This window comes from Rana temporaria, chromosome 4, assembly GCF_905171775.1.
Source record: "Rana temporaria chromosome 4, aRanTem1.1, whole genome shotgun sequence".
In the NCBI taxonomy this organism is placed as follows: Eukaryota; Metazoa; Chordata; class Amphibia; order Anura; family Ranidae; genus Rana; species Rana temporaria.
Genome location: NC_053492.1, coordinates 261,050,375 through 261,074,939, shown reverse-complemented (window position 1 = coordinate 261,074,939; position 24,565 = coordinate 261,050,375). Strand labels below are relative to the sequence as shown.

The following is a 24,565-nucleotide window of genomic DNA, read 5'->3' as shown; positions in this document are numbered from 1 at the left end:
ATCTATCATGTCTGGGTAGCACTTATTCAGTACCTCCGGGGTCCGATACCACTGCGACAAAATTTTGTAGTTCATCTCTTGTGTCTTTACACACATAGAGGATTCAAAAATGTTCCGAATTATTTTATTCTTTTGCTTTCTGTAAAGGGTCTTCCCAATTCACGCTCCCACTTATAAAAAAAAAGGTATCTGAGACTCCTCTGTTGGACTATTCAGTAGCTCACTAATTCTCGATAGGGAGTGCCGTAGAATCCCCCCCCCCCCCCCACTACAATACCTCTCAAACATTGTCAAACTTCGACCGTATCTAGCTGGGGATTTCAGAGTGTCAAGATAATGTTGCAGTTGTAAAGACAGCCAAAAATCCAGTTGATAGGGCAACTCACCCATTACCATCTCCTGCCTAGTAATCCAAGCCCCCTCCCTCAAGAAATGCGATGCCTGAAACCGCCCCTGTTCTATTAATTTACTAAATGGTCCTTTCGTCCAATCTGGTTTAAACTGCGGATTTCCCAGGATTGGGAAGAGCGGTGAATCCTCCGTTGACAGTATCCCCCGAATAGCTTATGTGCAACCCGAAGGTTGGGACCTATCAACGGATGCTTCTTAGTATCTGTTGGGAGCCCCCGATAGCACCATGCCGCCCGCTGCAGCATACTGCCGCATTGGTCTTGCTCTAGCCCTGGCCATAGCTTTTCTCCGGAATGTCTACTCCAGTCGATAAGTCGGCACAGTAACGCCGCTTGGTAATATCTGTAAATATCTGGGGCCGCTATTCCTCTGTCCCGTTTAGCCAAGGATATTACACGAGCCTTGATTCTTGGACGTTTATTCGCCCAAATAAACCTGTTAATAAGGGACTGCGCTTGCTTAAAAAAAGATTTTGGTATTGCGATCAGGAGGGTCTGAAAGAGGTACAGAAATTTAGGTAATATACTCATTTTGATGATGCTGGATCTCCCAAACCACGAATGGAACCCCTTTTGCCATCCATCCAGGAGGGCCCGTGTTTTCGACAATAAGGGTAAGAAATTAAGTTTGAAAACTTGTGTTAGGTCTGCCGGGATGGAGGTACCCAAATACGTGAGGGAGGTATCCGACCATCTAAATCTGAACTTTGATTTCAATATCCTTAATTCTCTACCCGGAATCGCCACTCCCATCGCCTCCGATTTATCATAGTTAATCTTAAAATTTGACAACTCTCCATACACACTTAGTTCTTGTATCAGGTTAGGAAGGGATTCCATCGGGCTGGTCAGGCTAAATATCATGTCATCTGCATATGCAGAAATGTTATATTCTGCACCTCCCAGAGACACCCCCATAATACCGGAATTCAGCCGTATCCTGCTCAGTAGGGGTTCCACAGTCAGAGCAAACAAGAGCGGCGATAGGGGGCATCCCTGCCTTGTCCCATTGGATAGTTTAAAGGGTGATGACAGTATTCCATTCACTCTGACCTGCGCTACTGGGTGTGTGTAATTGCTTGCAATCCATTGCAGCATCTTTCTACCGAACCCCATGTGTCTCAACACCGCAAACATAAATTGCCAGTTTATCCGGTCAAATGCTTTCTCTGCATCCGTCCCTAAAAAGACACATGGGGTTCGGGAAGTACCCACCAGATGGATCAGGTTCATAGTCTTGACTGTGTTATCCCGGGCTTCCCGCATCTGCACAAATCCCACCTGATCTTTGTGGACAAGTCCTGGTATATTCTGCTGTACCCGCCCTGCCAAGATCTTGGCAAAGAGCTTCAGATCTTCATTCAACAAAGAGATTGGTCTGTAACTCCTGCATTGGGAGGGATCCTTTCCTTCATTAGGGATAACCGCTATCACCGCCTTTAATGAGTCGGTATGAAATGTACCTAAATCCCCTAGGCCGTTAAACATTTTTACCATTCTTGGGCTAGAGAGATGGGTTGAGGTGTGAGGGCGGGATGCGGCACATGGGACCTGTCAGAATGTTGTTTTAAACTTACACCTGTGAATGTTTTGTACATGGCCATGTATGGGTCAGCTCTATTGTTTATGATTACGGTACTTTGGACTGTAAGTGACAAATTTATGATCAATAAACTTGTTTTTTGGATTAAAAAAAAAAAACATTTTTACCATAAATAAGCCCAGCTCTGGCAGAAAGGATCTATAGTATTGGATGGTATACCCATCCGGCCCAGGTGCTTTCCCTCCTTTCCCCTTTTTCACTACCTCCTGTAATTCTTCTATCGTGATAGGTTTTTCCATCTCCTGACTCATTTCTGATGTTAGACTCGGGATGCCTGAGGATGCTATATAATTGCCCATTTCCGCCTGGTCCTGCGAGCTGATTTGCAAATTGTATAGAGAACTGTAAAAGTCTCCAAATCTCCCTGCCATCTCTCTAGGTAGCACAATTTTCTCGCCGCCTGTACCCTGGATCATTGGGATATAAGTCTTGGTCTGTTGTTCCTTTAACAAGCTGGCCAATTGTTTCCCGCTTTTATTCCCAAATTCATAGTTCTGCCTTTTACCATTTTGTATTGCCCTTTTAGCTCTGTATAAAAGTATTTCTGTAATCTGTCTGCGAGCCGCCCGTAGATCCCGTTCTAGCTCTGGGTTAGGGTTCTATTTATGTCTTGTTTCCAAACTTGCGATTTCTGTCATTAGGGTTGTTACCTTTAGCTCCCTTTCCCTCTTTATCCTTGCCCCGTGCTTCATCAGAACCCCCCTTATTACCGCCTTGTGAGCCTCCCAAACCACTCCCAGATTACAATCTGGGATCTCGTTGGTCTCGAAGTACCACTTTAATTCCTTCCGTACCTCCTCTAATACACTCTCCTCCTGTAATAAGCTTTCGTTCAGTCTCCATGGCCCGGACCCCGGTGTTATGACTCTGCAGTACTCTGAATACTAGAATATAAGTTTGGATCTCAGCTGCGGAGGCAACTCAGGTCAACCACCAGTTCACTCTCAGATTAGAATAGAGAGTTTGGGGTTAGGTCATCACAACCTCCAGTGAGAACAAAAGATATATAATAGACGGCTTATTAACTCATAAGCTTAGTAGACCAGTAAAGTAAATGAACGGACTGTTAAGTTATATCAGGCTGGTCTGTTTAACATGAGAAACTACAATTAGTATAAGCTGGGTTTGGTACTGCTACAGGTTGATCCCACACTCAAATGCAAGACAGGCAAAGTTCATGATAAGTATCCTAATGTTATTATGCAGATATTGTAGAGATAAATACAGTCCTCTCAAAGTTCAACAATATCTATTAAGCAATACTTCTTCTCATAGGGGATACTTGCGGTTTGGTTGTTTTCTATAGCAGATTCTCTGTATCAGGAAGATGTTAGCAGTGTTGCAGTAACCAATGAGGCAGATGGAGCGTGCTGGTTCAATACGTGATCAGTGTCACACGGAGAGGCAGAGGATGGGTGCCAAAGTGTTGTTCCCTCAGTCAAGGCAATGCTGGGGTCCGCTGTGGTAGGGGAGTCCAGGAAGGAGAGTCCTTTAGAGGGGGTTTCTGGGTCCCAGGTGGCGGCAGGGTCCAACAAGAATAACCGAACACCCTGCCGCCGCACCTGGGGGTTTAAATAGCCCGGGTGTGAAGGGCTCCGATCACAGCACGCTGGGACGCACTTCCGCGTTCCAGCATGAACCGCAGACGTCCGCGCACCGGAAGTGACGCGGACGTGTTATAGAATGGAGCGCAGCTGTTTGAATCAGATACAGCTGCGCTCGTTCTATATGTAGTAACGTCTATGGCGTTACACCCGGGGGCCTCCTAACGCATATCGCAAAAAAATTGGGGCGTGGTCTGTCCACGTGATCTCTCCTATTCCGACCTCTTTTACAGAGTGTAACTGATTATGTGGAATGAAATAGTAATCTATCCGCGAGTAGCTCTTGTGCGGGATGGAGTAAAAGGAGTAGTCTCGTTCCCCAGGGTGCATCGTCTCCATATATCTATTAATCTCGCCTGTTGTAACATATGCTGGGTTCTCCTCCGAGTTCCCCCCGTAACTGATGATCCACCAGATGATGTGTCTACCTTTGGATCCAGTGGCATGTTCAAATCTCCTCCCATTATCAACTGACCTTCCTGAAAACCTGCTAAGTTATCCAAAAACTTTCTCAGGAAACGGTCTTGTTGTATATTGGGGGAGTAAAAGGTGGCCAAAGTTGTTACCATACCGGCTATGGTCCCTTTCAGAGCTAAATACTGCCCCCCTGGATCCACCAGCGATTCTGTAAATTGAAATTAAAATAGAAACTCCCCCCTTTTTAGCCTCTGGGTTCGTCGCATGATACGCCCACGGGAACGATCTACTTGTAAGAAAGGGCGCCCCCCCCGTCCTAAAGTGAGTCTCTTGTATCAGAGCAATATTACTTCCCCTTTTTTTCAAATCCTGTACTAAAATCCTCCTTTTTTCGGGTATATTTAAACCCTTAGCATTAATTGATATCACCGCCAGAGAGTCCATCTCCAAGCCAAAAGGATACAAAAAAAAAGGGTATCTCAGTATCCTCAAACCAGCGGAGTTGGGTCGGGTCGCGACGGGTGGGTCCGTGGGGGAGACAGAGGAAAAAGAGGAAAGGAGAAAAAGAAAAAGAAAAAAAAAAAGAAAAAGAGGCAACAAACAAAACAAAACCCCCCCTCCCTCCCCCTCAAAAAACAAAAACAAAAAAAAAAACCCTACTCTAAGCTGATATCAGCGGACGGCGGGGAGGAGATGGTAGGCCTCCCCCCCCTCCAGAGATATCCCTAAGCCAATGCTTTTACACTCTCAACCCCTATGCCCTATGAGTGTTGGCCTAACAGGGGAAATTTACCCGCGCATCCCCCGGTGAGGGGTCCTCCTCGTTCCCCTCCCCAGCTCCTTCCAGCCACTACTTAAGATATTGGAAAGTTAATCCCCCCTAGAAGTTAAGACTTTCCCCCGGGAAAAAAAACGCAAAAACGCAAAAACAAAAAAGGAGAAAAAAGAAAGGTGGAGGCAGCCCCAGAAAAAAAAAAAAGGGGGGCACGGCAATCCTGCCTCCTCCGCTGGCTCTATAATACTCAACACAGTCTTTGCCCTGTAATGTCTATCTAAAAAAACAACAACGCAAAAAAAAAAATCAAAAAAAAAAAATCACATTTATCTTTATGGCCTCTGGCTTTAGTCCCCCCCCCTCACTCCCCCACCCCACTCCCCTACCCACAACTTACAATGTCAACCTCCCCCTCTTAAAATATACCCCAAGAAACCCCCCCAAAAAATTAAGTCCCCCCAAAAAAACAGAATTTCATATATATGTATATCAGTCTAAACAAGGCAAAATAAACACAGGCAGTTTGTGCAGATTATCCAGTCCCTTTCCAACTGGCTATGAACCAAACTTATATTTACTCTTTAGTAACTGTTGTTCCCCCCTCCCCTCCTCCCAGAAGGGGAAAAAAAATTCCAAAAGGTAAAAAGAAAAAAAAAAAGTCCCGGGAAAGTAGAGTCTTCCCTAAAAAAAAGGAAAAAAATGTGGCCAAGTCCTAGGTTCTTTTAAAGTCCGCTGCTCTAGGGTTCAGCTGTAACCAGTCAGGTACCACAAATGGGTCCGATTCCAAGAATGTAAAAAGTGCTGGGAGGTCGCCTCTTGAGCGCAGCCAAAATGAAGACTGCCCTTTCTTAATAAGCACGGATATAGGGAATCTCCACCTATATGACCCCCCCAAGCCTTCACCCGATCAAGTATTGGGCGAAGTAGCCCTCTTCGGTGGAGGGTAGCATTGGATAAATCCGGTAAAATTTTCACCATCGCCCCGTGAAAGTCAATTGAGCCGACCTCCCATGCCTGCCGTAAAATCGCCTCCCTGTGTGAAAAATAATGCAGTCGGCAGATAACATCCCTGGGGTGACTATTGTCTTTTGATTTGGGGCCCAATGCTCTATGCATTCTGTCCATCTCATAATTCAATGGAATTGACTCTTTCATCAAACTTTGCAAAATATGGTTAACAGTATCCTGTAAAACCTCCTGATCTGCTGGTTCTGGGACCCCCCGAATTCGGATATTATTACGGCGGCTCTTGTCCTGGAGCTCTTCCAGCTGTAGTTGCAGGGAAACCGAGACATCCCTCTGCGTGTTCTTCTCGCTCTCTAGTAACCCCACACGTTCTTCCAGGGCCTTCAACCCACTCTCCCCCACTAATGTACGGGCCTCTAGGCTTTGGATTTCATTCCGAACCCCCTCAAAGTCCCTGGCATGAGCCTCTTCTATCTTTGAGATCAAATCAGTAATGTCGGCCCTAGTGGGGAGGGCTTGAATTAAAGTTTTCAAGACGTCCATCTCACTTTTCAGCTCTCCGGCCTCCCGTGATGGGGGGGGGGGGGGTACTGTAGCCCCTGCCAAGGCTGCGGACATACGGGGGCTTTGTGGTGTAGTCTGTAGGGCCTCCACATCTGTTCTAACAGTCATTGCGTGTTGGGATGCTGACATACTGGAGCCACCGCTAACCTGCACCTTTCCGTCCAGAACCCCGCTCTTACCTTCAGAGAGGCGACCCCCCCCCCTGTTTTGTGGGGAAATACCGCTGGATCTCCTGCTGCTCCGCGAGTCTGGATGTGTGGGTTGATGTTTGTATCTGTGCTGCCGAGGCTGCGTTGCGTGATGTCCGGCTCTCCCGTTGTCTACACGGGTGCATCCCTTGCTTTTCTCGCCGCCTCCGCCCTCTCACCATGCAATAGGCGCTCGGAACGTCCTTGGCGCACCTCTCACCTTCACTCTCCCTCACCAAACGGGTACAGATATCAGATGTTGATTGGTAAGTATTGACCGGCGGGTGTCCGACCCGTTCAACAGGTAAGATCCTACCTGCCTGCTGCAGCGTCCCGTTCCCTCAGACTACGGATCGCCGCACGCTCACTTCTCTCTGTATCCCTCCGCGTGTGTGCCACTACCGACAGGCAGCTCTTAGGCTTCAGGCTTCAACGCAGCTGTCACAGATAGCGGTCCTCCATTGTACTGCTAGGCGGCTTCACCAATATAGGGGGGCAGTTAAGAGATTCACTCTATACCGCTACATTAACCTCCTGAAACGCTACTCCTGGAGCTGTGGAGGACGACGGGAGCTCACCAACTTCCTCCCTCACCCGGCCATGCGCAAGCCACTCCCCTCCCCCAAAGAGAAGTTTCAGAGGGAAGAGATCATTAACCGTTTATAGCCACAATTAATGCGTTTTTTATAATATTCATAGCATACTTATAAGTACCATGTACTGGGGTGATAGAAGTAGTGAAAGAGAAGAAAACGGTCAGTGTCCTCTCCGTTAGAAACACAAGGCTTTCTTTCATAGTCTGATGGGAAAAGGCACCAGTGGCTTGTAATCAAAGTGATTGCCTGGTTAGACAAGTGATCTCGCAGCAAGAAACCTAAAGTGTTGTCCTCACAACATAATATCACAATGGATCTATGAATGATCTATCAACACTTGTAGGGGTCCTTGAGGAAACACCCTTGAAGCCATCCTGAAAACCCATATAAACAAAGCGGGTAGAACCCAACCCATCTCGCTAAAAACTAAAAAAAAAAAATTTTCAATTGTTTTATTGGTTATATTTGTTAGACTTGTAAAAAATAAGAATGTGCAAACTCGTAAACAAAAAGCACCTTTTTTTATTAGCAAAATAACTTTCCCATGCTTTGTACCTGAAGCACAGTTTTAGCGTAATTTTACACAGGACTAATTATAGAATACAGTGTACACTTTATATTCACAGAAAAGCTATTGTTATTTAAACTAACACTGGTCAAAATAGAAAAAATATATTTTTTCACATATTTTTGGCTATATTTTATAGACAATATGCCTTCTTTACAAAGATTGTTAAAGCGGAGTTCCGGCCACAATTTCACTTTTTATATATAAATACCCCTGTAATACACAAGCTTAATGTATTCTAGTAAAGTTAGTCTGTAAACTAAGGTCCGTTTTGTTAGGTTGTTACAGCATTTAGACACTTTATAAAATAGAAATTGACTAGGGCCATCTTAAGTGTGGGCATCATGAAGCCAGACTGTATGACTTCCTGGATTTCAGCCTTGCAGATATTGCACATGCTCAGTGCTGCACAAGCAGTGTAATAGGTTTCAGATCAGGTTTCAGCACCTGTACTGTCCAAGTGGGAAGATTAACTATTCTGCCTAGCAACACTTTGAAGGCATCTAAAAAAAAAAAAAAAAATTCTTAAAGGACTAATGACATTTTTTTAAAACTACTGATGTAATGTTATATTTATGGGTGGAACTCCACTTTAACATTTGGCTAAGGCTAACTGCTTGGAAAAATGGGGTACCGTATTTGCCGGCGTATAAGACGACTCGGCATATAAGACGACCACCTAATAGTCTGCTGAAAACGGTGGTTTTGTGGTCTACTCACCGTATTAGACGACCCCCTTGTGCGGTAGTAATGCCTTTTAAAATTAAACGAAGAGGCCGCCGGGTGCTTTGTAAGGCTGTATGTAGTCTGTATATGCGCCGCTCAGCCAATCCCGATGCACTGTGTTGATGACAGAGCATGCTAAGCCTGCTCGGATTGGAGCAACAATCTCTGCCAATCCGAGCAGGCTACATAATGTAGTCTGCTCGGATTGGCAGAGATTATTACTCCAATCCGAGCAGGCTTAGCATGCTCTGTCATCAACAGAGTGCATCGGGATTGGCTGAGCGGCGCAGAATACAGAATACATACAGCCTTACATAGCACCCGGCGGGCTGATATCGATAGAGCAGCTTCTTCACCCGGCGTATAAGACGACTCCCGGTTTTTGGCTGTGTAATTCCGGTGTAAAAGGACGCCGGAAAATACGGTACACCACAAAAGGATGTACTTGAAACAAGTATTACTGACAGTGCTGTGTTTTTACAAGTGTAATAATACAGATACAATCACCGGAGGTATAGAAAAACAGAATAATACCCCAAAAAAAGCCTAACTTATCCCCCAGAACAATGTACTATGTTAGCTCCTAAAAACAGGCCCACAGTGGAAATTAAATATTGCTCTGTCCTGTAAGGGTTTTACAGGTAAGAGAGCTGAAGTGGTTAAAATAGTAACTTCAAATATGTTGTGTTAGTCTTACATGATGTGTACATGCAAAGTAATTATTAACCTACTGTTTCAGAAGAAAGAAATTCCCAGACAGTATTCTTCCTCTCACAACATCATTAAAACCTTCCCGTCTTGTAGCAGAGTACATGGCTTCTGTTGAGTCCTCTATATCTGAGCGATGCCCTATTAAAGAAGCAAAAATATAAATTCTTAGCAAAACTAATACCTAAAGGTGCACTGCTGTAAACATCTAACAATATTTCAATATTTAAATACACACTCCACTTTTGATAAAAATGGTACGAGCCAAGCAACTAGGGAAAATTTAAGAAAGACCCAGTGCCATGAAAGTTTTATGGAAACTTCCATACCACTTGATCCAAAACCTTGCCTTTTGGGGATTTTAGATGACTTCCAAACTACAAGCTCCCACAAGACAAGTGGTTGCTAGAGCCGCCGTTCGAGCTCGAATGGATACAATGTATGGGAGAAACCCTTATGCCGCGTACAGACTGTCGTTTTATGCGATGTAAAAAAACGACGTTTTCTGTGAAGTAAAAAACGACGTTTTTGAAACTTCAATTTTCAAAAACGACGTTGCCTACACACCATCGTTTTTTCACAATGCTCTAGCAAAGCGAGGTTACGTTCACCACGTTTTTTCCATTGAAGCTCGCTTCATAACTAGCTTCTGGGCATGCGCGGGTTCAAAAACGCTTCAATTTTTTTTTGTCGTTTTTTAAAAGACATAAAGCGACGTTTTCCCCCACACACGGTTAATGAAATTGAAGTTTTTAAAAACATCTTTTTTTACATCGCATAAAACAACCGTCTGTACGCGGCATCAGACTAGAGAAATACATTTACTAGCAAAGGGGGCGGTTCAGTAAATTTAACTACATATAGGGACCATGGCTGGATACACCAGGACTGAGCCCATTGGAGTTAGTACTGGATAGACTACTTATAGGCTGGGTCAGACTCACCTTACTAGTGTTTGTTGCAGTACGACTGTTGGCTAGTGCCTGAAACAGGGAGTACCGTATGTCCCAATATGTACCCAATGAGGTGGTTATTAAACTATCCCTTTTTGGCTTTTTCCTTTTCGTACATCACAGGACACAGAGCAGCCATAGTAATAACTATGTGGGTTATAGGCCACCTTCAGGTGATGGACACTGGCACACCCAAGACAGGAAGTTCCCTCCCCTATATAACCCTTCCCATACAGGGAGTACATCAGTTTTTTCGCCAGTGTCTAAGGTGTTGACACCTCAAGGACAACAAAGCTGCTGAAAAAGCACCCAAGCTCCTAGGGCACTAGTAAGACAATATAGTTGGAGGTGAAGTGTCCCTTATTTCACATTAGGTCTAGCAAAAACTTAAAACAGGCAAAAAAATTTAAATGGCTTCCTTACAACAATTGCAACAATATCAACAGTTTCATTTTCTGCGCATCTTGGCTGACAGCTATTTGCAGGAAAATTCTCTTTTTTACAACACCGGGACTGGTCATTTGACTAAAGCAGGAAGACTTTTCTACTTTGTAATCGGTAAATAATTGTGATTCATTATTCAATTTTCAACTAACAGTTGCAGGTAGAGTACTGTCTGAACAAAAGTGAAGCTACATTTAAAGCCTCATTCACATGGACGGTTTGACCCAGCAGTGTCAAATCCTGGAGTTTTCAGGTACTTTCATGACACAGGTACAGCGTCCAGCCCTGATGCCAGCAGCGTTTCAAAATCCAGATGCTGTTTATTTTAGCCTTCCATAGATTCTGACAGGCTGCAGGGCTGGATGCTGCACCTGTGCCTCATGGGCACTGGGATTAGACACTGATGGGCAAAACCATGTGTATGTATCCTAAACATTACACTCCAACAACACATAAAAATCTAATTTAAGCAGACATAACCTGCGGAAAATCTCTACTTTTCAAACAGACAACTGGCTGCTCCTATGGCCAAACTCTATAATGGGAAATGGAGGGTAAACTAGATTAAATGTGTAATGCCACGTACACACAGTCGAAATTTTCGACAAGAAAAGTTCGATGTGAGCTTTTGGTTGGAAATTCCGACCGTGTGTAGGCCTCATCTGACTTTTTCTGTTGGAATTTCCGACAGAAAAAATTTGAGAACTGGTTCTCAAATTTTCCGACGGGAAAAGTTCTTGTCGGAAATTCCGATCATCTGTATGCAATTCCGATGTGCAAAAAAAACAAAAAAAACATGCATACTAGGAATCAATTCAATGCATGCTCGGAATCATTGAACTTCATTTTTCTCGGCCCGTTGTAGTGTTGTATGTCACGCGTTCTTGACGGTCGGAATTTTGTGTGACCGTGTGTATGCAACACAAGTTTAAGACAAAATTTTGTCAGAAAAAAAATCCATGGTTTTCTTGTCGGAATTTCCGATCGTGTGTACGCTGTATTAGATGTACTGTCACACAAACCAACAACCAGTCATAAATAGGTTTATATTGGCATAAAGATTGTAAACTACCAAGTCAAGTTAATACATAATCACCATATTGTGCAGATAAACCCACTTGTATAGTCTTGGGTAAAAAGTGGTGTTAGAACAGGATGAATAACGCATAATTGTAAATCTAAAAATTGGCAATAACATTCACCAAATTTACAGCAATGAAAATAAGGAAGCTTTTGAAAAAAAAAAAAAGAAAGCACCAAGCAAAAAGGCAAGAAAACAAATACTGGGATAATATCCACAAAAGCCATGGCACATACAATACATATACTGTAAATATATGTTTTACCATATTCTAGTCCATCAAATCGAGCCATATTCGATGCTACTTCAGCTGCGCAGAGTACATGATAGCACACAATTGAGTAGCGAGTATGTGGCAGCGAAACTTCAACTACTTTGGCTCCAGCATCTTCTAGCAAATCTGCAGTTTTTGACCAAAGAGACAGTGTTTCTGTAGATAAGCCAGGGGCATGGTATTCCTTCAGATGTAAATAAGAAAAATTAAAGTCACTGTTACAGAAAACAGGGCATCCCTTTCATATTTAAGTAAATTGCAAGCCACACATTATATCATATGTGCCTCCATGCTACACAGTTTTAGCGATCTTATGTATGCAATAAAAGAATTCTAGTAAAAAAGACTGCCAGTTAAATTGGAGGAATAGCACAAGGCAAATATTATCCTTTATCCTTACATGTAGTGAAATATTTAGACATTAACCTAAAAGGCCAATTTTTCATCTTTCAGTGCCGTCACATTTTAAATGACAATTACTCAGTCATGCAACACTGTACCCATATACATTTTTTGTCCTTTTTTCATACAAATATAGCTTTCTTTTGGTGGTATTTAAATCACCACTGTTTATTTATTTACATTTTTTGGCACTATAAATAAAAAAAGATCCACATTTTTGTAAAAAAATGCATTTTTCTTTTGTGAAAAGTCACACTGAAATGAATGAGTGGCGGTTTTCGGGCGTTATTTAGAGGCTATTTCTAACGCTAAAATGCCTGAAAACCGCCTCAGTGTGAAACTGGCCTAAAGGCAAAACTTCCCCCCCCCCCTTTTGGAGTGGAGAGAGATTAGAACATCTGTCGGGTTTTTTTTTTTTTTTAGATATTTTAATTAGGTTTAAGACAAACCAATAAACAGAAAAACATACAAAAAAAAAAACCCACCAGACAACCTGGTCATAAACGTTAGGCAATACACTCAAACATAGAAAAATAAACTGACATCAGTGCAAAATATAAAGTAGGCACAGCGGTAAAAGGATCAGGTATAATACCTGGATATAGCAAAAGCGGAGGTCCAGACATTAGAGATCCGTGAGGCACAGCCCATCAATGGTCAAGCAAGAGTAGTACAATCAGTGCTGGGAGAGGGTTAGCGGACTAGCCAACCATCTACCCCAAATTTTGTGGAAGGTTTTGTTCCATTTCCGGAGTTCAAAAGTAAGTTTATACAGTGAACAGGTAGAAAGACCGCCGCTCCAGGTGAGCACAGGCAGGTGATCAAAGTCCACTCAGGAACCACACGGGTGCTGGCAATGCATAGGATTATGCAGATAAGGAAGTGGATGGACAGCCGCACTCCAAGTAGGTCTTTTAAAAGAAGACGTGCTCTTTATTTAAAAGGAAAAATGCACAGCATACATATTAGAGTATACGGAGCAGTCTCTTGGCATGTGATGATAGGTGTGATTCGCCAAAAATGCCTAATAGGCAGTTCTTGGGGTGGATTATGTTTGGGAGGCCTAGCGCCGATGAGATGAAAGCACCCACTTTTTCCCAGAAGTCCTAAACTACCAAGCATGTCCAGAAGCAGTGTAAGAAATCGGCCTTCCGGCCACAGCCGCGGAAACAGGCAGCCAAGGGCAGAAGACCCATCCTGTGTAACCTAGCCGGAGTGAGGTGGGTTTGATGGAAAATTTTGACCTGTATGATGCGGTCCCGGGAAGCAATAACAGAGGTTTTATACGTATCACTAAATTCTGACCAGTCCTCGTCTACCAGGGAGATGTCCAGAGAGGTCCATTTTACCTGAGCTTTGTGAAACCTGGGGTTAAAGTCAGTCATTAGGGCTACATAATAGGTGGAGACAAGTTTAGTGGGATCTTGCTGTCTGAGCAGTTTTTCCAATGGGGGCAGGTCAGTGGGATCATCCAGGGAGCCAAACAGGGCACGGATAGTGTGCCTGAGCTGGTAGTAATAAAATAGGTACTATCTTGGTAAATCGAAATCTAAACGTAGCTGAGAAAAAGATTTAAAGCCCTGAGCATTGTACAGGTGGCATAAATATTTAACCCCCTTGGAGTACCAGCGATTGGGATCAGGAAGGGAGTATAGTTCCTGCAGATTGGGGTTAAACCACAGGGGGTTGTTGGGAGATTTCAGCCAGGTGTGCCTGGATACTTTTGTGACAATATAACGAAAAGAGGAAAGGGAAGTGGCAAGTAGGGAGGTTCCGGGGCGATCGGGGACCCCGCCTCTGTAGATAATATTATGTAGGGTTTCCAGAGAAGATGCGATGGCTCCCTCCGTGGAGGTACAGGCATTGGCCGGAACCGGGCACAGCCAATCGTGGATGTGCACCAACTGGGATGCCAAATAATATAGAAAGAAGTTGGGAAATGCCCGGCCTGCCAAGTGCACTGGCAACCGTAGTGTTTCAAGTGCTACCTTGGGGGAGCCACCCTTCCACAGGAAAGTAGTACATATTGAATCTATGCGTTTAAAAATAGATTTAGGTATTTTGCAAGGGGAATTGGCAAGATTATAGAGTAATCTCGGTAGGTAGATCATTTTGAGGATGTTGGCCCTCCCCATAAGATCCAGAGGCAGATCCATCCACTGCTTGGTCTGCTCCTGAAGGCGGACCAATAGAGGAGCTAAGTTATTGGCGACATATAAAGATAAAGGGGTCTGCACCAGAACCCCAAGGTACCTAAAGGAGGATACCACTTGAAGCTTGGAATCTGGGTGAATCAGGGGAGGCTCAGCCACATCTAGGAGGAAAAGACTAGACTTATCCCAATTCACCCGGAAGCCAGAATAGTCTCCAAAGGTATTTATCTCCACCAACAGGGCCTGAAGTGATTCATTCGTATCAGCCAGATACACCAATGTGTCATCCGCATACAGTGAAATGCGCTCCTCTATATTAGCAATTGAGAGTCCTTTAATCAAGGGGGAGGAGCGAATGCGAACCGCAAGCAGCTCCATGGCCAGGGCAAACAAGAGGGGCGACAACGGGCACCCCTATCAAGTGCCCCTAGTAATCGGAAAGGGGCCAGTGATAGAGGAATTGACCCGCACCCGAGCTACAGGGGAGGTGTAAAAGGAGTTTTATCCATGCTACAGCACGGGGGCCAAAGCCATACATCTGTAACACCCAAAACAGATATGGCCATTCCACACTGTCGAATGCCTTGCAAGTGTCCAAAGACACAATAGCACGAGTGGGAGGACAGTCGTGTGGATATTGCAGGTTTTGAAACAGACTGCGGATATTCATTCTGGTGGACCTGCCGGGGATAAAGCCCCCTTGGTCACTATTGACCAAGGACGTGACTACAGTGTTCAAACGGTTTGCCAATATTTTGGCCAGAATCTTAACGTCCACATTAATAAGAGAAATTGGACGGTAAGATTTGCATTTAAGTGGGTCCTTACAGGGTTTTAATAGAAGTACAATCAAAGCCTCTCGCATCGTTGGGGGGAGGATCCCGATATCTAGAGCTTTGTTATAGGTTCGCAAAAGAAAGGGGCACAAAAGGTCTTTAAATTGTGAGTACCATTCAGTCGGGAAACCGTCTAAGCCCAGAGTCTTATGTGCAGGCATTTGTGAAATGGCTGCAGCAATTTCCTCAACCGAGATAGGTGCATCCAGCACTTCATGCCCTTCCGTTGACAAGGAGGGGAGAGATATGTCAGCCAAGTAGTCATTCAATTGGGAGTCATCGTAGTCAACCCTAGAGGTATACAGGTCTTTGTAAAAGCATAAAAAGGAGTCTAGGATATCCCCTGGGTTGTCACTGATGGGGCCTTGAGCAGTAAGGATATGTGGGATGGAAATGGGAGAGTGGTCAGGTCTAGTCAGATATGCCAAGAGACGTCCGGCTTTATTACCATGCTTAAACGATTTTTGTGTGGCATGCAACATGCGTTTTTGCGCGAGATCTAACAGACGGAGTTCATACTCCCTACGGCTCTGTAACCATGCCTCCCTCGTGTTGGAGGCAGGGTTAGAGGCATAAGCAGACTCAGCACGTACCATAACAGTCTCAAGTTCCTCTGTAAGCATCCGGTTATTTTTGCGCAAGACCCCTGTGATGGACATGAAAGTGCCCCTCAGAGTTGTCTTAAACGCGTCCCATTCAGTAGAAGGGTCTACTTTTCCCAGATTATCCCTCCAATAGTTTGTGATGCCTGTCCTGCATTCTCCCTGCACTACCTCGTCCTCCAACCAGTATGCGTTCAGGCGCCAAATAGCAGGTCCCAAACCTGGGAGGAGGTCCACTGAGAGAGGGGCATGATTAGAAACCCCTCTAGGCAGATATGAAACAGCAGAGACAACAGGGAGGGTCTGAGCCGGAGCAAACGCCATATCTAGTCTGGACATGGTGTGGAAAGAATCCGAGTGGCAGAAAAAGTGGCGTACATTCAGATTATTCCATCGCCACACCTCTGTAAGGCCATGAGCCTGTGCCCAGTCTAGAAAAGAGGGAAAGGGTCTACCTCGACCAGCCAGGCGGTCCATAGTTGGATCGAATATAGCATTAAAGTCCCCCACATAAAGTAAGGGGACAGGGGGTCTAGTCAGCAGCTGAAGTGACAGTCTAGAGAGTACCTCCACTGAAAACGGGGGGCACATAAATGTTCACCAGGGTAAAGGTCACAGTAGAAATTTGCAAAGTAAGAACAATAAACCGCCCGTCAGGGTCGGTTTTAACTTGTACCGTCTCAGCCGGGAGAGATTTGGCTAGAAGGATGGAAACCCCCCTGGAGTAATTAGTATGAGTGGCATGATAGGGGTTAGACAACCACGGCGTTTTAGGGCCCTTGTTTTAGAGCCTGTAAGGTGAGTCTCTTGGAGGCAGATGATGAGCAGGCGACATTTTTTTAATACTGAAAAGACCAGGGATCTCTTCTGGGGTGCATTCAGACCTCTAGTATTCCAGGAGACTATCCTCCTTAGGGGCTTGGCCATTGTAAAACATATAGTAGTAAATAAGCACAAAAGCACCATGCATACAAGAATATAAATGACCAGACAGGCCCCGCGCCACCTGAAGCACATACATCCACATGAGTAAAAAAAAGTGCGTGGATCTGCCATCAGGACATCATGAGCCAGCAATGAAATTATAAAAAACATTAAAAGTCTGCCATAGGCAGCAACCTGAGAAAAAAATATAGGAGTCAAAAAGTGCAAAAAGGAACATAGAAAAAAAAAGAAATAAAAAAAGAGAAAAAAACACCAACAAAGTCCCAGAAAGTCTAGATAAAATCCCTTGCCCCCCTCCCCGCTCGGCCAACCCCAACATAGCGAGCCTTGGATCCCTGAACTGTAAAACGAAAACCCCCCTCCTTAAACTGAGGGAGAGCTGTACCGTGGCCTTGCCACCAATTGGTATGGGGGGGTGTAGTGGAGTCCAGAGTGACTTGCGAGCAGTATTGTAGGGGTGAAAAGCATCACAGTCCAAAAGCGGATGCAGTAGATTGCAGAGTAAACAACCGGCAGAAGTTGTAGGGGGATGTAGGCCTGTTAATAAGGAGGAAGTTCAGTCTATTAGGATTAAAGATGACAGGGTAATAGTTCTCAGGCCTATTGCAGGGAGGCGTACCATACCTTCATGAAAATTCTGATCAGACAGTGCAGTCAAGGCAAATGAGTTCTCCAAAATGGAAGGATGGACATATTCATAATCAGTTCAAGGCAAACAGAGGAGAATGCAGGGGCCTAGGACCACAGATATTAGGCAGCCCTGTGCCTAGGAAGAACTCCGTATCGATCATTGAGCCAGGCCATAGCCTCTTTGGGGTTGTTGTAGAAGCGCGCTTTACCCTCATAAATAATGCGCAGCTTGGCGGGGAAAAAGCATGGCATAGGAGAGGCCCTCCATACGCAGGCGGGCCTTCACTGCCGCAAAAGGAGGTGCGTTGTCGCTGAACATCTGCTGAAAAATCGGGGTACACTGAGATGGTGTTGCCATTGTATTTAAGTGGACCATTCTCCCGGGCCAGGCACAGAATAGCAATTTTGTCTTCGAAGTTGAGGATCCTTGCAATAATGGATCGTGGGGGTGCTACAGAAGGTGGGGGATGTGGAGGGGTGCGGTGGGCACGCTCAATGACATGTGAAAAGGATGGTGCGTCAGTCCCAAAAATGTCCCTCAGCCAATTATATAAGAATTTTTTTGGGTGGGCTGCCATTTCCCCTGTTAGGTCCCTAACTGTAACAGCTAAGGGGTGGACAACATCCTCAAGGGAGCGGATACGTTCTTCAGCCTCCCCAACTCTGTCCCTTAAATCTTGCTTCAGGAGAGAAAAGTCCATGCGGACTGATGCAATATGTGCAGTGAGAGAGGCCTTGCAGTCCTGTATAGCATGCATGATGGTGGCCAGGGTGGGCTCAGCAGGAGGGGAATCCAGGCCTGAGCCATCCTCACTGTCTATGGCGGAGTCCTGAGACTGCAGGGGGTCTGGCTGTGCACAGTGGGGAGTAGGGGCAGATTCACTCACCAGAGCCTGTAATTTCTTGTGAGGAGTGGAGATGGGTGGCTGCAGCATCATGCCATGCTGCTCTGCCTGTGTCCTGGAGCCATCTTGCCATCTGAATCGGTCCTGCTGTTCCGCCGTGGATGCTGGCACGGGTGGCCCGTATTCCACCATGGATGCCAGCCTGGAGTGTTCCCACTACCGTGGGGAGTATTTAGAAGTTGGTCTGGTACAAATCAGATATAGGATGCCTGTAGGATGCCGCTCGGAAGACAGAGCTTAAGTCTCACAGGTCTGTTCCCTCTGCCATCCGGACACGCCCCCCATCTGTCGTTTTTTTTTTGCCGATATTAGAGAGATTCACCCTCTCCTTTTGCCCTGTTTACTGTCATCACTGAGAGTGAAAGAAAAATACTTTACCAAATTTTGGGTTGGCCCAAGAACGGAAATAAAGGTGAAATCTTCAGATGGGGACACAACCTGGAATGATCTGGCTTTGGAGGGATTTCCCTTCACTTCCTGTTTGGGCTACAAGACAGGAAGTGGAGAGAAATCATAGTATTGTGACGCAGATGGCAAAACAAACTATACTGACAAGGGTTACAACCCTCCCTTACCTTTTCCAAAATGAGTTTAGTTCTACTTTACTTATGCAGTAAAACAAAAACAAAAAACAAACACACACATACTCTTTCATTGGTATCGGTGGGACTCCCAACAACACTAATAAAACTGGAGGCTTTTGTCTTCAGTCTCAAAGAGACTGAGGACTTTTTGTTTCCAGCCCTACCAACACTAAACAAATTAAGTGATTTAGATCTCAGTACCACTGGCACCAATGAAACTGGGTGCTCTACACCAATGTTCGTGGAGGGATAATTAGGGTCCTTGTGATTTCTAGGTATGCCCTGCTTGTCAAATGACAGCCAGTTCAAAATACAGAACAAAAACACAGATTATCATTCATCTGAAAGTGGCAACCAATATTTCTAACAAGACTAGGGTTTGTAGGCAAAAAAAATAAAAACACAAAATACTGGAGCAGTAGATGTGGACATTTGGCAACCGTTTTATCCATTCCAGTGTAAGTAAACCTTTTTTTTTTCTCCAACATGAAGTCATTATGTATTTCAATTGTATTATTGAGAAAGTTTGAATTACTACCTTTGGAATTCCTACACAAAGATTGGTTACATCTATCACATCTGGAAGTGTAAATTTTTGAAAGGGATCTTGGATTGTTGTGGAGTCTAGTGGATCATGGCCAGCAAGCACACCTGGAAAACAAAGAGGTATATTGAGGTACCAATATATATCTTAAGGTTACGTTAGAAATAACAAATAACTTCTACCCAAACTTCTCTATAGTGTATTCAAAATTGCATACTTCTCTAAACATGATCTGTTGACTTGAAGTTGGATAAAATTCTATTATGCAAATGAATAAATTTTTTGTTAGCATTCCTACATTTGACCCACTCTACTCCCAGTCTACCACCATTTCCCTCTAAAAGAGAAATATGAGTTTCCCTTTTTTTTTAGCTTCATCCTATTCCCTGTGAGTTACTAATACATAAAACTGTTCCCGGCACTTTGAGAAGTGCATACTTTCTGATAAAATTGAGGTAAATACCTGTGGGAGGGGCTAAAGTCTTCTCTGGATTTTCATGCTGACAATCTTGTCGGCATTCACCTCCTTTCCTTCTCTTCTGTTTGATTAATGTTAGCTCTGGGCTGTCTGCTCTCCCCCTCCCATCTTCTCTCACATAGCTTTCTGCACCTGAATACCCGGGACTACACATTATCATAGACTGCCAATAGCCATTATTCTAAGATTGGTTTGTTTTTGTAAGACATGGAGACCTTTATCTTCCTGCAGACCCAAAAATAGATACCAGCACATGGTCAGACCATACTTCAATCTCACTGTTCATATCTTTAAACCAGAGCCCTCTCACCAGAACATGGCAGTAACATTTGAATGAGAGCCTAATAAATGATTCCCAAATTAAGGACAAAGTAAAGAACCTAATAATTTCTCAATCAATTTGACTCCTGATAGTGACCCTCTCCTAATTTTGGAAACCCCAATCCAGTCATCTGTGGCATGTTCATCAAACATGGGATCAAGGATACAGGTATTATCTTAAAACAAGAGTTTAAAACAATCTCACTCACAAAGATTGTGCTGCCCCCCAGCACACAGGTTTTGCACTTATTTCTTTGCAGTACCAGCTCCAACGTACAACCCTATTGGGTGCTGGTGAACAGCACCATCTATGCAAGCAGGATCGTTTTAAAACTTTTTAAAATAAAGAAATGGTTTTAGGCTATGGAATAATTTTCAAATTTTTCTGTGCGACATGCATACGAGTGCTTTATAAAGAAGTGGTGGGTAAGTGGTAAAGCGACCGCATTTGGGTGAATAAAGGGTCGATCTGGTCTTTGGCATAAAGCTGATGAATTTAAAGTAGTGAAGGAGTGGTGAAAACCCCTCCTTAAGCACATATTAACCCTGGGTTTAAAGGGTTAATATATCTAGTGAGTGTTTCGTGTGAGTTGAGGTGATCCATGTAGTGACTCCATCAAGAGGATTGGGCAAGCACAATACATGCGGCATGCTTATAGACTGTAACTGGACACTAAGTTGTGAAGCATGTAGCACCTTTATTTGGGACACAGAACACTTTAATAAGGGTGTCTGCTTCCTTGTGATCTTTATACGTAGTGGTCTATAGATTTAAGTACTGTATTTAGGAATTCACTCCCTGAGAACAGCTGAGCTGAGGGAGTGGATATTTTTGTAACCGGCCTATCTTGTGGATGGAACTGGCTACAGCGATTAAGGACATGAACACAGACAAATCCCCAGGAACGGATGGGCTCACACTTGCTATAAAACTTTTTACCTGTCCAATTTGAAAATGAAATGAAAGTAAAGCTATAAGCAAAACATTTTTTTGTAAACCCCAAATTCCAAAAAAGGTGGGATGTTGTGTAAAGTCTACATAAAAACAGAATGCAAGGATTTGTTTATCTCATAAACACATATTTTATATTCACGAAACAAAACAGAAAACATATCAAATGTTTAAACAGAGAAAGTGTACCATTTTAAGAAAAAAAACATGGCAATTTTGAAATTGATGGCAGCAACGCTTCTCAAACAAGTTGGGACAACCCCATGTTTTCCATTGTGAAGCATCTCCTTTGCTTTCAACAACACTCCGTAAATGTATGGGAACACAGTACTGGGTCTTTGTCATACTTCTCATTTGAAGATATATTCAATTGGTGAAAGGTCTGAACTGTACACAGGCCAGTTAAGCACCCAGACTCTTCTACTACAAAGCCATTATTTTCTATTCTTCCTGGATCACGCGCATTCGTTCACTGACCGGTTTTCTCGTACAACTGTTTTACACATTACACGAATATTGTTTGTTCTATTCCTATACGAGAAAAATTATGGCGCTTGCTTCTTCGAAATTTTTCATTTTGACAGCCGGAATCGGCTGTCAAAAGAAGTGCACACACGATCCAAAAATCGTACGCTTCTTCCTCGGACATCAGTTTTCGTACGATATTCGGATCGTGTGTACGGGCCATAAGGTGGTAAGATTTTTTATATCCAATCAGGTTACTGACCTGTTGCCAATTAATCCAATTTGTTTCAAAATGTTCTTCCAGCTCTTCCCTGTTAGAACAACTTGGCTTTTTGTAGTTCTGTTCCAAAATTTATGAGACATGTTGCTGCCATCAATTTCAAAATTACCAATTTTTTTCTTAAAATGGTATATTTTCCCAGTTTAAACATTTGGTATGTTTTCTCTTTTCTATTGTGAATAAAATATGAATTTATGAGATTTGCAAATCATCTAAATCTGTTTTTATGTCGATTTTACACAGCGTCCCAACTTTTTTGGAATTGGGGCTGTATTATAAATGGGCATTTTTCTTCCTCACATACACTACTAAATACAAATTTATGGTAAATTACCAAGCACTGTTGCAGCATCATCTACACATCTGGTAAAAATTCCAGGAACATCCATAGAGTTTACCAAGGGAATAAGGCCATGACGAGAAACAAGTCCATATGTGGGTTTAAAGCCCACTATTCCACAGTGAGATGCTGGGTTACGGGTGGACCCGCCAGTATCTGATCCCAGAGCCCTGTACAAAGTCAGGTAAGAAGAAAAATGGTTACTATTGGCACACTTTTTACGCAATGCAAAAATGCCATAGACATGCAGATCATATGAAACAGTTAGGCCGCGTACACACGGTCGGTCCAAACCGATGAAAACGGACTGAAGGTCCGTTTCATCGGTCCAAACCGATGGTGTGTGGGCCCCATCGGCCAGTTATCCTTCCGTCAAAAATGTTAAAACTTGCTCTAAAATTGAACCGATGGACGCCTAACCGATAGGTCAAAACCGACGGTTAGTATGCAAAAGCATCGGTTAAAAACCTGCGCATGCCCAGAATCAAGTCGACGCATGCTTGGAAGCATTGAACTTCATTTTTCTCAGCACGTCGTTGTGTTTTACGTCACAGCGTTGGACTCGATCGTTTTTTTAACCGGATGGACCGACCGTGTGTACGCGGCCTTACACATGGTAATTTTTGACTTTTCCAGCATATGTGAACAAGCAAACGTTAGATACTCATACAAACTGTGCCTACGTGAAAACTTTCAACAAACATATCAACAGAAAGTAATGATGTACTGTGGAAAAACAAAGTATATCTATTTTGAATGAACTCTGCAAAATCCCTTCACATGCAAGAGGTTTGTAGGTTTCCTTGCGCAAACTGCGGTTTTAAATTGTCCTGTGTCCTTTTTTTTGCTGAACAAAGGTTTTTATCGAGTAAAAAATATGCATACATATTCAACATATGATTTTGATACATAAGCCATACATTAGTTTTCATGAGTCAAATGGTACATTCAGAACAGGTACAGCGAGCGTTGTGTATTAATATGTACTGGTATATATCTATGTAAATACATGCAGTAGATACTTCAAAATAAAGGGTAAACAACCAATTACATGTCTGAGCATTTGTGACATAGATACGTTTATGTTTGACTACACCTTCCAATCGAGCGTTGTGTATTAATATGTACTGGTATATATCTATGTAAATACATGCAGTAGATACTTCAAAATAAAGGGTAAACAACCAATTACGTGTCTGAGCATTTGTGACATAGATACGTTTATGTTTGACTACACCTTCCAATCGGGAAAACTAGGGGAGGGGTGGCTTCATCCATTTCCTGGCAATGATTTTCCTCACCAAAATAGAGTTTCATGAAGAAATATCTTAGTGCGTTTGTCTACAGTGTAGGGAAATATCCCTAGTAGGCATTGTTTTGGGTGAGCCCATGGTAGAGTCCTTGAATTTTTGAGCAGGTTTAGAGTAGATGGAAAAATGTGCCCGTCTCCTGGCCACACAACAAGCACAGGGTAGACTGGTTGCATTTGTATCTAGCCACACGAATAGGGGTAAGGTATGCCCTGTGAGTTATGCAGATCTGGGACAGTCTGTCTGAAAGTCTGGGTGATACTGCTCTGCAGGACTCCAATGCCTCCTCCCATTCCTCATCCTCCATCAGTCCCACCTCCCTCTCCCAGCGAGGCTTCAAATCAAATGCTAGCTTAGTAGAGTTGGGGGGTAGAGAGCATATAGTACAAAGTGGATATCAATCCACACTGGTCTGTACTCTTAACTATAGCCATGATAGAGTGGGGGGGTAGGTTGTGGAAGGGTGCGTGAGAATTGCTCTTGGGCCGCATGTCATACCTGCAAAAACCTAAAAAACAACATGTGATTGTGGAGTGAGAACTCTTCTTTGAGCATGTTGTAGGTTTTAAGCTTTCCATCTGATAGTAAGTGATGCAGGTAAGACACCCTGTGCTTCCCACAGCTCTGAGCCCTGAATATGTAGAAATTCAGTCAGGTCTTGCTTATGCCATATTGGCGTGTAATCATTGTGTTGGGGTTTCCCTAACTTAGTAGAGGCAAGGTCCCAAATATGCCTGTAATGATATAGAAGGGACTTCACATCTCCACCCAATTCAGCACTCCTGGAGCCCGCAGATATCGCATATAGCGAGTCTCCAGTGTGTTGTGCCTTCCTCAGGCAAAGCAGGATTCGAAATCATGTACTGTCTGTCTTGTCAATTTGGAACATTTGAGACAATTGGGATGCAATATAGTAGAGGGTAAAATCTGGTAGGGCCGTG

At 43.7% G+C, this 24,565-nt stretch overlaps 1 protein-coding gene across 2 annotated transcripts in view; it reads right to left on the bottom strand.

The window, feature by feature from the left end:
• Positions 1-24,565, bottom strand: part of QRSL1 (glutaminyl-tRNA amidotransferase subunit QRSL1) — an 81,906-nt gene that overhangs the window by 5,740 nt on the left and 51,601 nt on the right. For both annotated transcript variants that reach the window (XM_040350186.1, XM_040350187.1), the window contains 4 exons: positions 22,309-22,484; positions 19,473-19,585; positions 11,869-12,061; positions 9,149-9,266 (listed from right to left, as the gene is read on the bottom strand). In XM_040350186.1, coding sequence (XP_040206120.1) covers positions 9,149-9,266; positions 11,869-12,061; positions 19,473-19,585; positions 22,309-22,484 — 600 coding nt within the window. The remainder of the gene's footprint in view (positions 1-9,148; positions 9,267-11,868; positions 12,062-19,472; positions 19,586-22,308; positions 22,485-24,565) is intronic.